At 33.7% G+C, this 17059-nt stretch overlaps 1 protein-coding gene across 7 annotated transcripts in view; it reads left to right on the top strand.

Annotated features, from left to right (window-relative positions):
• The window catches only part of LOC128204272 (myosin-IIIb-like), an 87253-nt gene that overhangs the window by 35578 nt on the left and 34616 nt on the right, over positions 1-17059 (top strand). For all 7 annotated transcript variants that reach the window (XM_052905680.1, XM_052905677.1, XM_052905679.1 and 4 more), the window contains 2 exons: positions 1005-1060; positions 13891-14040. In XM_052905680.1, the coding sequence (XP_052761640.1) occupies positions 1005-1060; positions 13891-14040 (206 nt within the window). The remainder of the gene's footprint in view (positions 1-1004; positions 1061-13890; positions 14041-17059) is intronic.

The following is a 17059-nucleotide window of genomic DNA, read 5'->3' as shown; positions in this document are numbered from 1 at the left end:
ATACAGCCAGTGCCCATTTCAAGGTAGGTACAAACCCCAACACAGCCAGTGCCCATTTTAAGGTAGGTACAAACCCCAACACAGCCAGAGCCAATTTCAAGGTAGATGTCAACCCCAACACAGCCACTTCCCATTTCAAGGTAGATGCCAACCCCAACACAGCCAGTGCCCATTTCAAGGTAGGTACAAACCCATACACAGCAAGAGCCCATTTCAATGTAGATGCTAACCTTAATACAGCCAGTGCCCATTTCAAGGTAGATGCCAACCTTAACACAGCCAGTGCCCATTCAAGTAAGGTACAAACCCAAACACAGCAAGAGCCCATTTCAAGGTAGATGCCAACCCCCATAGCAAGTGTCAATTTCAAGGTAAGTGCCAACCCCACAACAGCCAGTGCTCATTTCAAGATAGATGCAAACCCCAACACAGCCAGTCCCCATTTCAAGGTAGATGCCAACTCCAATACAGCCAATTCCCATTTCAAGGTAGATGCCAACCCCAACACAGCCACTTTCCATTTCAAGGTAGGTGCAAACCCCAACACAGCCAGTGCCCATTTCAAGGTAGATGACAACCCCAACAAAGCCCGTGCCCATTTCAAGGTAGATGCCAACCCCAATACAGCTAGTGCCCATTTCAAGGTAGATGCCAACCCCAACACAGCCAGTGCCATTTCAAGTCAAAGTCTATGCCCAAAACAGTTTTTAATCTGAAGCTGACAATAATATAAAGCAATTGATTCAAATATCCATTAAGTGCCATTATATTCAACTAACAAGGAATGTCACTTATGTAAATGAAATTTTATAAAAATGCAAGCGATTTTCCCAAAAGCTGCATTAATAAAAATACTTGTAAGTTATCAGGTGACACAGATGATTCAAAATCATCTTAACCTTCATGGAAAACTTTTGATTATACTACAAGTACATGTACATAAAATTTTATTGTTTCAAATCCAAATGTGCTCTTTGATGTACACTGTTTGTGTGCACTTCCAGAATTCCCTACAGTTGTTGATGTCAAAGCTGAAAGGGGCAGAGACTCATTTCATCAGGTAGGCAGACTTGGAAGTAACTAAAAAACATTTCAAGAGATAAATTCAAATGCTACTTGATACACATATTACTTGAAACAATACGCCCATCTTGATACACATATTGACTTAGACAATACGCCCATCTTGATACACATATTGCCTTAGCCCATCTTGATACACATATTGCCTTAGACAATACGCCCATCTTGATACACATATTGACTTAGACAATACGCCCATCTTGATACACATATTGACTTAGACAATACGCCCATCTTGATACACATATTGCCTTAGACAATACGCCCATCTTGATTCACATATTGCCTTAGACAATACGCCCATCTTGATACACATATTGCCTTAGACAATACGCCCATCTTGATACACATATTGCCTTAGACAATATGCCCATCTTGATACACATATTGCCTTAGACAATACGCCCATCTTGATTCACATATTGCCTTAGACAATACGCCCATCTTGATTCACATATTGCCTTAGACAATACACCCATCTTGATACACATATTGCCTTAGACAATACACCCATCTTGATACACATATTGCCTTAGACAATACACCCATCTTGATTCACATATGCCTTAGACAATACACCCATCTTGATACACATATTGCCTTAGACAATACACCCATCTTGATTCACATATTGCCTTAGACAATACACCCATCTTGATTCACATATTGCCTTAGACAATACACCCATCTTGATTCACATATTGCCTTAGACAATACACCCATCTTGATACACATATTGCCTTAGACAATACACCCATCTTGATACACATATTGCCTTAGACAATACACCCATCTTGATACACATATTGCCTTAGACAATACACCCATCTTGATTCACATATTGCCTTAGACAATACACCCATCTTGATACACATATTGCCTTAGTCAATACACCCATCTTGATACACATATTGCCTTAGACAATACACCCATCTTGATACACATATTGCCTTAGACAATACACCCATCTTGATACACATATTGCCTTAGACAATACACCCTTCTTGATACACATATTGCCTTAGACAATACACCCATCTTGATACACATATTGCCTTAGACAATACACCCATCTTGATTCACATATTGCCTTAGACAATACACCCATCTTGATACACATATTGCCTTAGACAATACACCCATCTTGATACACATATTGCCTTAGACAATACACCCATCTTGATTCACATATTGCCTTAGACAATACACCCATCTTGATTCACATATTGCCTTAGACAATACACCCATCTTGATTCACATATTGCCTTAGACAATACACCCATCTTGATACACATATTGCCTTAGACAATACACCCATCTTGATTCACATATTGCCTTAGACAATACACCCATCTTGATTCACATATTGCTTGAGACAATACACCCATCTTGATTCACATATTGCCTTAGACAATACACCCATCTTGATACACATATTGCCTTAGACAATACACCCATCTTGATTCACATATTGCTTGAGACAATACACCCATCTTGATTCACATATTGCCTTAGACAATACATCCATCTTGATACACATATTGCCTTAGACAATACGCCCATCTTGATACAGTGGAAACTCACTAAACCGGACAAGGTCCGGACTGGGCAAAATTTCCGGTTTAGTGAGGATTCCGGCTTTGTGAGGATTTGATGTACGGAGTAAGTTTACTCAAACATACCTTGATTGTAGGCTTAGGGATTTTCTCAGAATCTCTAATGAGATCATTTTGTCCTCCAGGGACAGTTCAATTCTTCGACGTTTAGATGGAGGTTGAGACATGATAAAAGCACATGCAAAAGTGGTGAACATAATTAAAGATTTCTGCGTTTTTATAATCATCTTTTTTTCCAAGTCTTAAAATAAAACAACTTGCGTAATTTAATGTTTCAATCAATTTTCTTTTCACAAGTTTAATTATCGTTTGATTATCGCGCTGCAGTCAATCCACAGGGCAATCATCATTATCGATTATCGAGTTAACACAGTTGTTGTTGAGTTTATAAAGGTCTGCCCACGCCCTATAATGGCTGCATTATGGCTTGACCCCGTCACATCTCCAAGTGTCAAAGTGACACGCGATTGGCGAATTCCTAATACACAAAATCATTTTGACATGTTTGAACAAATATACGTCCGGTTTTGTGAGGTAAAAAACGTTGACAATTACAAATTTTCTCGATTTTTGTCCGGTATCCGGAATTCCGAGGTTCCGGTTTTGTACGGATTATTTTACATTGAAAATAGAAGGGGAAAATTGGGACTCTGAAAAAAGTCTGGTATACCGATGATTCCGGTTTTGTGGAGTTTCCACTGTATATATATATTGCCTAAGACATAACAACCATCTTATACATATACTGGTTGAGAAGCAGTTTCCGACGGAAAGCAGTTTCCGACAAATCGCTTTTTCGCGTACTTTCTTTTGATCTTCATAAAGAAGGTATTGCAATTTAATTATACGGTTACTAGGCAATCAAAAGTTGAAGTTTTTACCGAGACACCTAAATAACTTTTATTGTTATTTAATGTTTAATGTTTATTTTTCAATTTGTACACAAACTTGCACGTGGGGGATCGTCACGCGCAGCGCATTGCGCATGCGTGTGAACCTAATTTGCATATCTATGAATAGCTACAAGGTTGTCCTTAATTGACTTATACAAACGATGATCATTGTGTACATATTTGCGAACACTGTTGTCATGCTAGTTTCACACCCACATTCACTAAAATGATAACAAACACAAGTTCTTATTAAAATGAAACAAAATATCATTGATATTTAGTGTCTGCCTGATTTCCAGAATGATGATTGACTGGCGTAAGTTTTAGGTTTAATTTTTGGTAAATGCTGAAAAATTAAATAATAGTTCTCGTACTGTAGTCTTCTATTTAGTATATTAAATAAATGGATAAAAAAACACACAATAGGCACCTAAAATCTGCCGCGTATTTGATTTGTCGGAAACTGCTTCTCGTCAACAGCTAATCAGAACAGTGTAAGTACCCTCTTGGCGCCCCCATTAGATACACTATATGTGACGTCACACATGTGAAAAATATATCGACAATAGCAGCTTGAGCTGTAGTTATCTAAAATGTAAACAATTTTAGTAGGAATTTTAACACGTATGAATAAATCAATAAACACTTGTAAAAACTGTCGGAAACTGCTTCTCAACCAGTATTGCCTAAGACAATATGCCCATCTTGATATATATATTGCCTAAGACATAACAACCATCTTGATACATATATTGCCTAAGACAATATGCCCATCTTGATATATATATATATATATATATATATATATATATATATATATATATATACATATATATATATATATATATATATATATATTGCCTAAGACAATATGCCCATCTTGATATATATATATTGGCTGAGACAATATGCCCATCTTGATATATATATTGCCTGAGACAACATGCCCATCTTGAGATATATATATTGCCTAAGACAATATGCCCATCTTGATATATATATATATATATTGCCTAAGACAATATGCCCATCTTGATATATATGTATTGCCTAAGACAATATGCCCATCTTGATATATATGTATTGCCTAAGACAAAATGCCCATCTTTATATATACATATATATATATATATATATATATATATATATATATATATATATATATATATATATATATATATATATATATATTGCCTGAGACAATATGCCCATCTTGATATATATATATATATTGCCTGAGACAGTATGCCCATCTTGATATATATATTGCCTAAGACAATATGCCCATCTTGATATATATATATTGCATAAGACAAATGCCCATTTTGATATATATATATTGCCTAAGACAATATGCCCATCTTGATATATATATATATTGCCTGAGACAAAACACCCATCTTGATATATATATATTGCCTAAGATAATATGCCCATTTTGATATATGAAGAAGAATTCACTGTCCAACCTCTTTTGTTACATCACAAATTGTTTGGTGTCCAGGTATTTTCTATTTTTAAAACTTATTTTACTAAATTGTTTTGTATACCTTTGAAAAAGAATACATACAAAGGATAATTACATGAAAAATGAAGGGAATTTATGCATACAGGAAAAAGTTACAAGTGATAATGAATACTTAAATTATTGTGATGTAACAAAGACGGACAACAACAAAACAACATTTGTACAGTTAAATAAAGGTATTGCAAACACATCTGTAATGTTCAGTCTTCTCAATTTTAATCCATGTTTATACCTTAACACTGACTAAATATTATCTTTAACATGAATGTTTTGTTTTTGATGATTATGTTCAGATGTAACTTGACACGAAACTGAACAATAAATTGATTGCTACCAGCAAAATGGAGGCAATGTTGTCCGAGAAAGTACTGAATTAAATACATTTTAACATCACAAAGACTTTTAGTTGACTGAAAATGTTACAACTTAAAGAAAATACCAAACTAAACACGTTTCATTATAAAATAAAAGTAACGATGGACACCACATAGTGTGACTTAATAGTTTCTGTATCTTTACCTACTGAATGTTCTTTGGCATTAAACATCTCCTGATTTTAGACTCTCTGCATGTAAATGTATGTGCCTTTAACCTATTAACTACCCCATGTTGTATGCTATGGTGCACTGTAACATAACAGCAAGGTAGACGGATGTTGTAGTTTTTGTGTAAGCATGTATGGTAAAATGTCTCTTCGGTCATTTAGAGAAGGACCAGCAAGAAAATTAATTTGTGCAGCACTACTGTTATTCAGTAAGTATTTCTCGGGGCTTCATTAACTGGCAAATGGATGTTAAGTAAAGACCCTGATTAGACAGTCTAGATGCATAATCTGAAGAGACATTTTGTCAACTTGTGACATATATATTGCTTTCAATAGCTCGTAGTAATTGCTTGCACATAGACTAAGCATGCACATTTCTGTATTAGGTTGGGTTTTTTCAGCATTTAGCATTTACTGTAACATTCTTCTTAAGAAATCAGAAAGCTTTAAAATTGTACTAATAATTGTTTGCCATGTATACTTACAAATGTATTTTATATATATATTTGACAATGAACCTCTTTTACAATAAACATATCAAATGCTGAAAATACCCCCAATCAAATAATTGATTGGATAGCCAGGTAACCACAGTGCAAGTGGACCTGGGGGCTCACCATAGCAATCCATATGTGTAAGGTGTAGTAATGCAATTGTATCTTTTCGCATTCATAACATATTCATTTCATTGTGATGCTTTGATAAAATAACTGACCATGTAGTGAAATTATATATCATTTATTTTAAGTCATAACAGCACATTTTTGTTCAACAGAACTCAACAATTGCAATACAGAACCTCTCTACAGTGACCATGATAAAATTGACCTGTTTTGGACAGGTGGCTGTTTAATGCATAACTATGTATGCGGACCGATTTAAAAGGCGTTATAGAAGTTTTACTGTTTGCAATTTATTGAAACTTTGATACAATACTCTGTAATGCATACAAAAGGGAGAAAGTCTAAATATACAGTCAAACCTATCTTTTAAAAGTAATCACTAAAATAAGACGTCTTGGTAGGTGGCAACTTTATGAACATCAAAAGTAGTGTATGAAGCTGAGCCTTTGGCACCACTTTTGATCTAAATTAAGGTACCACTTAATTGTCTAGACATCTGCAATCTTCTTCAATAAACAATCCCTTAAGAGAGCTTTCACTCTTTTATATCATAAATTACGTCGCCAGCGTGAAATAACAGAGTGACATAAGTTTAAGTATTTCACTAGTGACATAATTATGCTAATTAACGTCATTACTAATTGCATAAGATGAACGCACTAAAAGTGACGTTATATGCGTTAAGCCCTACTAATAGTCAACTTTGAATTTATAATATAAATAGAATATAACATTCGTGGTCATTGAATATGGAATTTATTAAACTTGTTTACTAAAATAGATAAAAACTCGCCAAGGCTCATTTTTATCAATTTTAGAAAACTTGTTTAATAAATTCCATATTCAATGGTCACTCATGTAATATCCTCTATTTATGGGCCATCAATTCAAAATTTGTAGAAAAGTTTAGAGCCACACATTGACAGTGATGGTTCTTCACATTGCTCTACGATGTCGTCCCACAAAACGAAAAACTGAACCCATACTCCATGTTCGTCTGTTGACAACTGATGTTCTGGTGTTTGAATAATCTGAAATTAAAACCCAAAATGCAGACATTACCATTTTATTCATGTACTGTCATCTCTCGTTTTGTCAAATTTTTATTAGTTCGAATTACCTGAAGCTTGGATTGTGAGTGATGTAATTTTGACAACAAATTGTGTGTCCATGATACATCTGACAAATAGTTTCGATTTAATGTACCTTTAGACATGTAATAAAACAATGCTGGATTTTGCAAAATTCACAATCCTAAAAATAGATTTGACAGTCTGTGATTCTTTCTTGATCACTCCACACAGATCATTGTAAAATATATTTTAAAAAGTAGATGTAACATGGACATTAAGATAATGTTTGTGATGCAACATTGACTGATACTTTGGTTTCTAAGTTACATCCCATTTGTTGCTAACACAGATTGGCCTGCACTGTTGTTCAATCTTTTTTACACACATACATGGCATAGCATATTGAATCTTATAGTACTATGAACCATTGTGTTTAAAAATAATCGAAACATAAGAAATAAAATGTAATGTTTTGTTCAGATGTAAACGAGACAACAGGACAATCCTCGAAAATTTCACCAAGATCGTATCTCCGTTACATCATTTGCAAAAATAATCAAAACGTCCATTTCGTAAATTGACAACAACCCCACTCGATCTGGTTGAATTCACGGGAAATATAATAATCTTAAATATTTACTTTATAGTGTAAATAATAATCAGCATTGCCCCTGATCACTGACAATTAGTGAAGATGTAACGACATACACGATCGATACACAGGGTAAATTTTCAACAACACACAGAGATCGAACGCTGGGGTTTACACGCATTTTAAAATGCCATAAATGAGAATAATAATTTCTTTTCCGATTGGACAGGGTTGGAGCTATGTGCCAAACTGATTAGGCAAGCGATATTCAATAATCTAACCCCATTACTGCTTACAGTGATGTAACATCGACGTTCTACTTACCCCGTCTGCTTGTCCTCCGCCATTTTAATCGCTCCGTGTTGAAAAGCACATGGCAAGGCAAATCACGACCGTTGGGAATACAGTGACAACATATTACGCGCAGAAAAGTAGTGCCGATCAATAACTATGGCATGGTGTGTGTGTTTAAAAAAAATATGGTGACGTAACATTTTTGACACGATCGTAGACTCAAATAATTCAATTCGGATTTCAGTTAATTACACAAACTGGGGGAGATCATTTTTTGCATAGAATTATTTATCGAGTAAAGTACTGTGTACAGCATATTTTGTGTAGAAGAAATATCATTTATACTAAGCATAGTTTAGGCTATTAGAGACGTAACAAAGTTTGACACGGAATGTTATGTCACAAATTTATTTTTGAAAATGAATTTATTTGGCAGTTTTAATGGAATACCAACATATATGTAAAATGTAAAGGCTGCAGAAAAGTCTGTTGAGATAACGAAATTAGGCCTTTCTCACACATTTAAAATATATGTATCATAACCTTGATTACCCTGGACCCACTGACAAAACTGTCCCATCTTATGTCCAATTTTTTGCTTATTATGTAATTGTAAAATATTTATTCCTTGTCATATCAATAAAAATTATCAAAGAACTAAAGCTCCTAATCCCTTTTTTTATGTTTTGTATCTAATCTTCAGAATACATGATACAGATAGTACTTAAAACAGTTATTATTTGAGATGTAACTTAAATTGCAGGACAGTGAATTTTCATTCATATATATTGCCTAAGACAATATGCCCAACTTGATATATATATTGCCTAAGACAATATGCCCAACTTGATATATATATTGCCTAAGACAAAACACCCATCTTGATATATATATATTGCCTAAGACAATATGCCCATCTTGATATATATATATATTGCCTGAGACAATATGCCCATCTTGATATATATATATTGCATAAAACAAATGTCCATTTTAATATATATATTGCCTAAGACAATATGCCCATCTTGATATATATATTGCCTGAGACAAAACACCCATCTTGATATATATTGCCTAAGACAATATGCCCATTTTGATATATATATTGCCTAAGACAATATGCCCATCTTGATATATATATTTCCTAAGACAAAACACCCATCTTGATATATATATATATTGCCTAAGACAATATGCCCATTTTGATATATATATATTGCCTAAGACAATATGCCCATCTTGATATATATATTGCCTAAGACAAAACACCCATCTTGATATATATATATTGCCTAAGACAATATGCCCATCTTGATATATATATATATATTGCCTGAGACAATATGCCCATCTTGATATATATATTGCATAAAACAAATGTCCATTTTAATATATATATTGCCTAAGACAATATGCCCATCTTGATATATATATATTGCCTGAGACAAAACACCCATCTTGATATATATTGCCTAAGACAATATGCCCATTTTGATATATATATTGCCTAAGACAATATGCCCATCTTGATATATATATTTCCTAAGACAAAACACCCATCTTGATATATATATATATATTGCCTAAGACAATATGCCCATTTTGATATATATATATATTGCCTAAGACAATATGCCCATCTTGATATATATATTGCCTGAGACAATATGCCCATCTTGATATATATATTGCCTAAGACAATATGCCCATCTTGATATATATATATATATATATTGCCTAAGACAATATGCCCATCTTGATATATATATTGCCTGAGACAATATGCCCATCTTGATATATATATATTGCCTGAGACAATATGCCCATCTTGATATATATATATTGCCTGAGACAATATGCCCATCTTGATATATATATTGCCTGAGACAATATGCCCATTTTGATATATATATTGCCTAAGACAATATGCCCATCTTGATATATATATTGCCTGAGACAATATGCCCGTTTTGATATATATATTGCCTGAGACAATATGCCCATTTTGATATATATATTGCCTAAGACAATATGCCCATCTTGATATATATATTGCCTAAGACAATATGCCCATCTTGATATATATATTGCCTGAGACAATATGCCCATCTTGATATATATATATTGCCTAAAACAAAACACCCATCTTGATATATATACATTGCCTAAGACATAACAACCATCTTGATATATATATTGCCTTAGACAAAATGCCCATCTTGATATATATATATATATATATTGCCTAAGACATAACAACCATCTTGATACACATATTGCCTAAGACAATATGCCCATCTTGATATATATATATTGCCTGAGACAATATGCCCATCTTGATATATATATTGCCTGAGACAATATGCCCATCTTGATATATATATATATTGCCTAAGACAATATGCCTATCTTGATATATATATATTGCCTGAGACAATACGCCCATCTTGAAACTTAGGCCACACCAAATTTATGTTTAGTTCCTCGGATTCTTTGTCAGTTTTTATAAAAACCGAAGCGAGCGAAGAGCGAAAAATATATTTTTCCTTATATTCAATATAAATAAGAAAGATTGTTCAAAATAATTGAAACCCATTTTAATGCCATCTTGAACTGAACCTCTAATGGACATTGGGAAAATGTCGGAATACATACTATTTATTCATCCGTGTTAAGTACAAACATTATATGGATAAATCTAATTTCTTATATGATTAAAACGTACTTTAATATGACGATCATTCATAATAACAAATAACCCTGCTTTTAGTAAAAAGTTTGAAACGACATATATAAATCTACCTGAATCAGTTTAACATCATATGCAACTGTATTTAGACATAACTTAGGATTGATTTTGGATTTGTAAAAAATGATCACTTACACAGGCATCATCAAACATCAGACTCCATATAACATAGACCCCCCCCATTAAGTCCGGAATAGCGGGGACTTTGACCTCCGGAATCTCAAACCCTGGGTAAAATACCCGACCTGCAGGGACACACTGCTGGAAAAATCCCTGCCAAATGGCCCCGCAACCCCGAATGTGAGGCCGATTCCCGACTATTTTCAATATGAAGACAAACCCACATTCACTAGGCACTGTGGGGCCACCTGAAAGGTAAAAACACAGCCCATTGCCTCTGCTGTCCCTGGTATACCCCTGGAACAAGGGCGAGGGGTGGGCGGGGCAGTGGTTACAATTGACAAGTGCATTACAATCCCGGATTATGCTGCAAATAAAAACAAAATATAAGGTGATAAACTTAGGCTTACTTATGTTGAGGTATATCCAGACCAGTGTTTATATCGCTATTTGTGAAAAGATATTTGTTCAAAACTGTTGTTTTGTCAGAATTTGATCAAAAATGAGCTTGATACATCAATTTTGACCAAACAATGACTCATGTTCCAGTTAAGTTGACCTGTCCGATTTCCATTCAAAACGAGTCACTAATTACGCAATATAATCGCTACCAGTCTCAGATACACATGCTTTATTGCATAATGATTGCTTTGAATAATGATCCTTTAGTGCATGAGATGATCAACAATGACTTCAAGCATGCTCAAAACATATTTATTGTCAAAAATAAGTTTTAATTTCCAAACTTCGAGCCACATTGTTTATACCGGAAGCCGCCATTTTGATTGAATTTATTGAAACCCATGCTAAACCGATCGATATACCGTATAAAAACACTACGCATCGGTAACTTGCCTTTACAAAAACACGAAAACTAGCGAAGAAAAATTATACTTGATTATTTTTAGCCTTTTAATAAATTATTACCTGAAAAAAAATCTGCTTGGCGATCAAAATGGAGGTGCGGGCGCACAAAAAAAATATATCAATTTGGTGTGGCCTTAAGACAAGTGTTGGCATCCACTTCTAGTGCTCTTGTCTTGAAACTTCAAACTTTTGTCTCTTTTTACTGATATCTGTATGAAAAGATAGGTTGTTCATAATTTTCTTGTACAGAAAATACATGTGTATTTGGTATTTTGGTCACTTAATTTTTAAGTTTTGCTGAATGGTATTATGATTGGTCTGTGCAATGTCAACTCTTTATTGTTGGCTTGGGCCTACTTCTTTACTCTGACAAAACAGAATAAAAAAAACATTTATCATTCTAACTACAAAGAAAACAATGCTATTTATGAAAGATTTGTAGAGCAAGTAGGCATTTTACTTTGAAAAGAGTAATACATGCATTTTTTCATATTTTTTAACACGCAGTGACATAATTTGTTGCTGCAACTAACAGGGTTTTATGTGGTAAGATTGATGCATGAGTTTTTGTGCTTGACTGGTTCATGTTCTTGAATAATCGTTGTTTAGATGCAATTTGTATTGGTGTTCAATAATTCATCCAATACATGTTTTGTAGCATAATATCATAGTGGCCCATATTGGTGTGTGCATTGGTTTTGAATAATGTGTGCTTTAGTTTTGAATAATGTGTGCATGGGTATTGAATAATCTGTGCATGGGTTATAATGGGTGTGTGCATGGGTTATGATGATTGTGTGCATGGGTTATGATGAATGTGTGCATGGGCTATGATGAATGTGTGCATGGGCTATGATGAATGTGTGCATGGGTTATGATGAATGTGTGCATGGGCTATGATGAGTGTGTGCATGGGTTATGATGAATGTGTGCATGGGTTATGATGAATGTGTGCATGGGCTATGATGATTGTGTGCATGGGTTATGATGAATGTGTGCATGGGCTATGATGAATGTGTGCATGGGCTATGATGAATGTGTGCATGGGTTATGATGAATGTGTTCATGGGTTATGATGAATGTGTGCATGGGTTATGATGAATGTGTGCATGGGTTATGATGAATGTGTTCATGGGTTATGATGAATGAGTTCATGGGTTATGATGAATGTGTGCATGGGTTATGATGAATGTGTGCATGGGCTATGATGAATGTGTGCATGGGTTATGATGAATGTGTTCATGGGTTAAGATGAATGTGTTCATGGGTTATGATGAATGTGTGCATGGGTTGTGATGGCTGTGTGCATGGATTATGATGGAGGTGTCCATGGGTAATAATGAATGTGTGCATGGGCTATGATGAATTTGTGCATTATGATTCTTTTGAAAAAAAATGAGTGCATTGGTTTTGAATGGAAATTTTGTATTTTGTAAGTTCATATATTCATCAGTGATTGGTTTTTATATCAGTAGATCAGTGCTCTTTATTTTTAGTTTAATTCTGTTTTCTTTAATGGTTCACTTCAGCTCAGAAGGTTTAATTTGAAAGATCAAGAAAATTTAGTTAAATATTGAGTAATTGTCGCAAATTAAATTGAATTTTTTATTTGCAAAATAAAGTGAATGTTGCCTTAACATACAAAATAAAGATATTAGCATTTAAATAGATAGCATGGCTTCTTAGAAATATGGATTTCAGCGATCATACAATAGGTTCATTGATAAGATGGCCACGTTTTGTATGGCAACATCATGCACATTTCAGTGAAGGATATCATTGTTATTTAAAGTAAAATATTCTTTGTCTTGACAATGTAGTAGTTTATATGGTATGATTAGATTTTATAAATGAATTGCCTTGCCTTTCTATATAGACCAAGTGTGTGTATATGGATATTTACAGATGTTTACGGCCCAACCATAAGAAGGCAGGTGGAATGTTTGACAGTCACATGGTTATGGATCAGCTCCGTAGCACTGGTGTACTGGAGATGACGCGTATACGAAGACTTGGATATCCCGTTAGGCTCCTGTTCGATGATTTCTTACACAGGTACACAAAGTCTTTTAGATTTCAGGGCTTTTTCTGCCCATTTTGAGAAAAAGACCCTAGACATTTTGGGAAATTTTGCGTCGTGAAAATGCCAAAATTGGGAAATTTTACCGTTAAAAGAAAAAGCTGTCTAGTCTCCTGCGAAATAGGTAATGATTTAATATTAGTTTTTTTTTCCCTTTAAAAGACCCGCAATGGCTGAAATATCAATCCTTGGGGTGTAAATATCTATTGCAATAAATCATGACAGATAATATTTCCGATCTCTGAATGTGATGAAAATCAATGATTTCTGAGTTCAATTACCAAATCACATCACATAATTTATTAGGATGTTGAAAATGAACCAGTACAGGAAAAAATAATTTCTAAAAAAAAAAAAAAATGTTTTTTTGTTTTTTTTGGATTGGGATTTTTTTCTGAAGATTGGGAAAAATATCTTATATTTTGCTTTGGGAATGGGTCCGATAGTCGGACCCGTGGGTACTATAGAAAAAGCCCTGGATTTACATGATAATTATGTGTTTAACATGTGTATTTTATTGTTATGTATATTATACAGTCATGGAACAGGTATGAAGCTCATGTGTCTTTCACATGATGCATATTCATTGGCTGTGATATGCTGTGAAATTACTGTATAAAACACTCTGTAAGATATTCAGTTACAAGATACATACAGCAGCAGCGTCCTCGAGATGATTTGTATACATTGGCTGAAACATCCTGTTATACTAAGGTTTGATATTAAGGTACACATAGGTACACATCTATGTCTTACATACCTTTTAAGTTTTTCTTACAAGATTGATCTCAGAGATATTAATATGACATGTGAAGAGAATCTTTCAAAAATTAGTTATGGTTTGAATTTTATCTTTTGCAAAAATATAGAGGATATTTGTTTATTTCAGTGTAAGATCGTATTTTATTTCACTAGTGTCATAGAAAATATAGTTTTTCTATGATCATGAGTGAAATTAAATACGATCTTTCACTGAAATAAACAAATTTTCTGTTTCTTTTATGCTTATTTTGGGAGTCTTATTAGTTTTTTAATTATTTCTTGATTATCATCTTTTTTGAAAAGGGTGTTATTTTAACTGCTACCCATGGGGCGCCCATCATGCAAAATTATAGCTGTCAACTTTTCTATTTCCAGTTTGTTGAGAAAAAGTTCTCTGCTATTCATTCTTATAGTTTACTATTTGCTCGTTTTTTAGTGCAAAGCTTTTATGAACAGTAATCAATAAAGTTTTATAAGTGTACATATGTTCCAAAAAATAACGAAAACACTTTTATTTTAAGCGGGGCATGAATACATAACAATATTACTACGCAGCCATTTAATGAATGAATATTTGGAAGGTCAAATGTGTTGGCAAAACAAATGCGGATAATCATTGGATTTCAAACATTTTTCTTAGTGTTAGACTGTCTTTCATGATACATGAATATTCAGTCATCTTACTGTCAGGGACAAGTCTGTTTCGCTTGAAAACAGGTTTGTTTTCCAGGTAAAGAGTGAATGCCACGCTAGTTTGTTGACAAATTATGAGGCATGGGTGGGGTAAAACATATCAGATTATCTGTAAATTGTTGTGTGAATTTTCCGGGAAGCTCCTTTTACGTATTACAACGCCAAACAGTTCAAAATACATTTGAACCATGATATAAAATTCTGCTTATGTTCGAACAGTTGTTTTCGTCTGTAATTTGTTTGGTATGAAAGCAAATGTTCGAACATTCAGCTTCAAGATCAAGGAAACATTTGAAAAACGGGATAACTGATAATAAACAGTTAGTTGTTAATTTCCAAATATATATATTTATTTAAATTTATAAAACATTTCTTTTAATTTTAAACATTTTTGCCAACATTTTCTGGTTCAAAGTGGTGTTCTGTTTTGATCAAGGGGAAGTATCTACAAAGGATTTTAAAAGTAGTTCTGAAAGTTGAAATTTTCACTCCTTATTTTGCAGTGAAAATATCAAAATTGATATTTTCACTGTTGTTATTTCACTGACAAAATCCCATATATCATCGAAAAGCATGAAAGAAAGCATGTTATTTTCACTGCTGTTGTTTTCACTGCTCTAATAGATTTTGGTTCCCATGTTGCTTACTAAAAGAGCATTCTGGGTTACTTTACTAAAATGACATTATGTGGCTGATGTGTTTTCCCAAGTGATGCCAATTAAATTGACATTTTTTTTGTAATTTAAGCATAAAAGAAACAGAAAATTTATTGAATTTCGGTTTAAGATCCTTCGGTTCTTCAAAACATGTGTCATTGTCATCAGAAGGATTAATAATTTAAAGGTGACAGTAAATTATTCAGCAAAGAAAAGGATTAAAATAACTAATAAACAATGCTGTTCTTTGTTATGCCTCACTAATATGTTTACATACATGATTTTGACCTTCATCGCAAATATCGGAAAATAACAAAACTTCCAGAAGAGAAACTGAAAGTAGACAATTCGGATGAAATGACTTTTATTTATTTATTATGGTGGTGATGTTTTTATTTTTTGATGAATGCCAAAAGAAGATATGTTTATGAACTTAAACAATAAATTATGCATTTGCTTTTATCAGAAGCAAACAAATCTGACTATTTGGGAATTGAAATGAAAAATATTGATTATTCATTCCATTCTCTCTATTAGTCTGAAAGTCATCATTTATGATCATAGACATAGGCAGCAGATTTTGTATCCAATTTTAGAGGAAGGTAAGCCCATTAAATTGTCTCTGAAACATATTTTTCTGTGAAGTATTCTTTTTTGCAAGTGAGTGCTTTTATTATGCAATATGGCTGTGTCTCATAAAGATATAGATGAAGTGCTGGAAAAAGGGGTAAACAAGGTGAATTGGCACGTGTGTCATGCCCGTAATGCTACATGGCGATGATGAAAATCCCCTAGTATGTGACCCAAATCCCCTTAAATTCTGGACATAATCCCCTCGGGAGCCTTTCAAAATCATGGCAATTTGTTTTTTTCGTACTTGCGT

This window comes from Mya arenaria, chromosome 10 (genome assembly GCF_026914265.1).
Source record: "Mya arenaria isolate MELC-2E11 chromosome 10, ASM2691426v1".
Taxonomy (NCBI): Eukaryota; Metazoa; Mollusca; class Bivalvia; order Myida; family Myidae; genus Mya; species Mya arenaria.
This window is presented reverse-complemented; position numbering and strand designations above follow the sequence as displayed.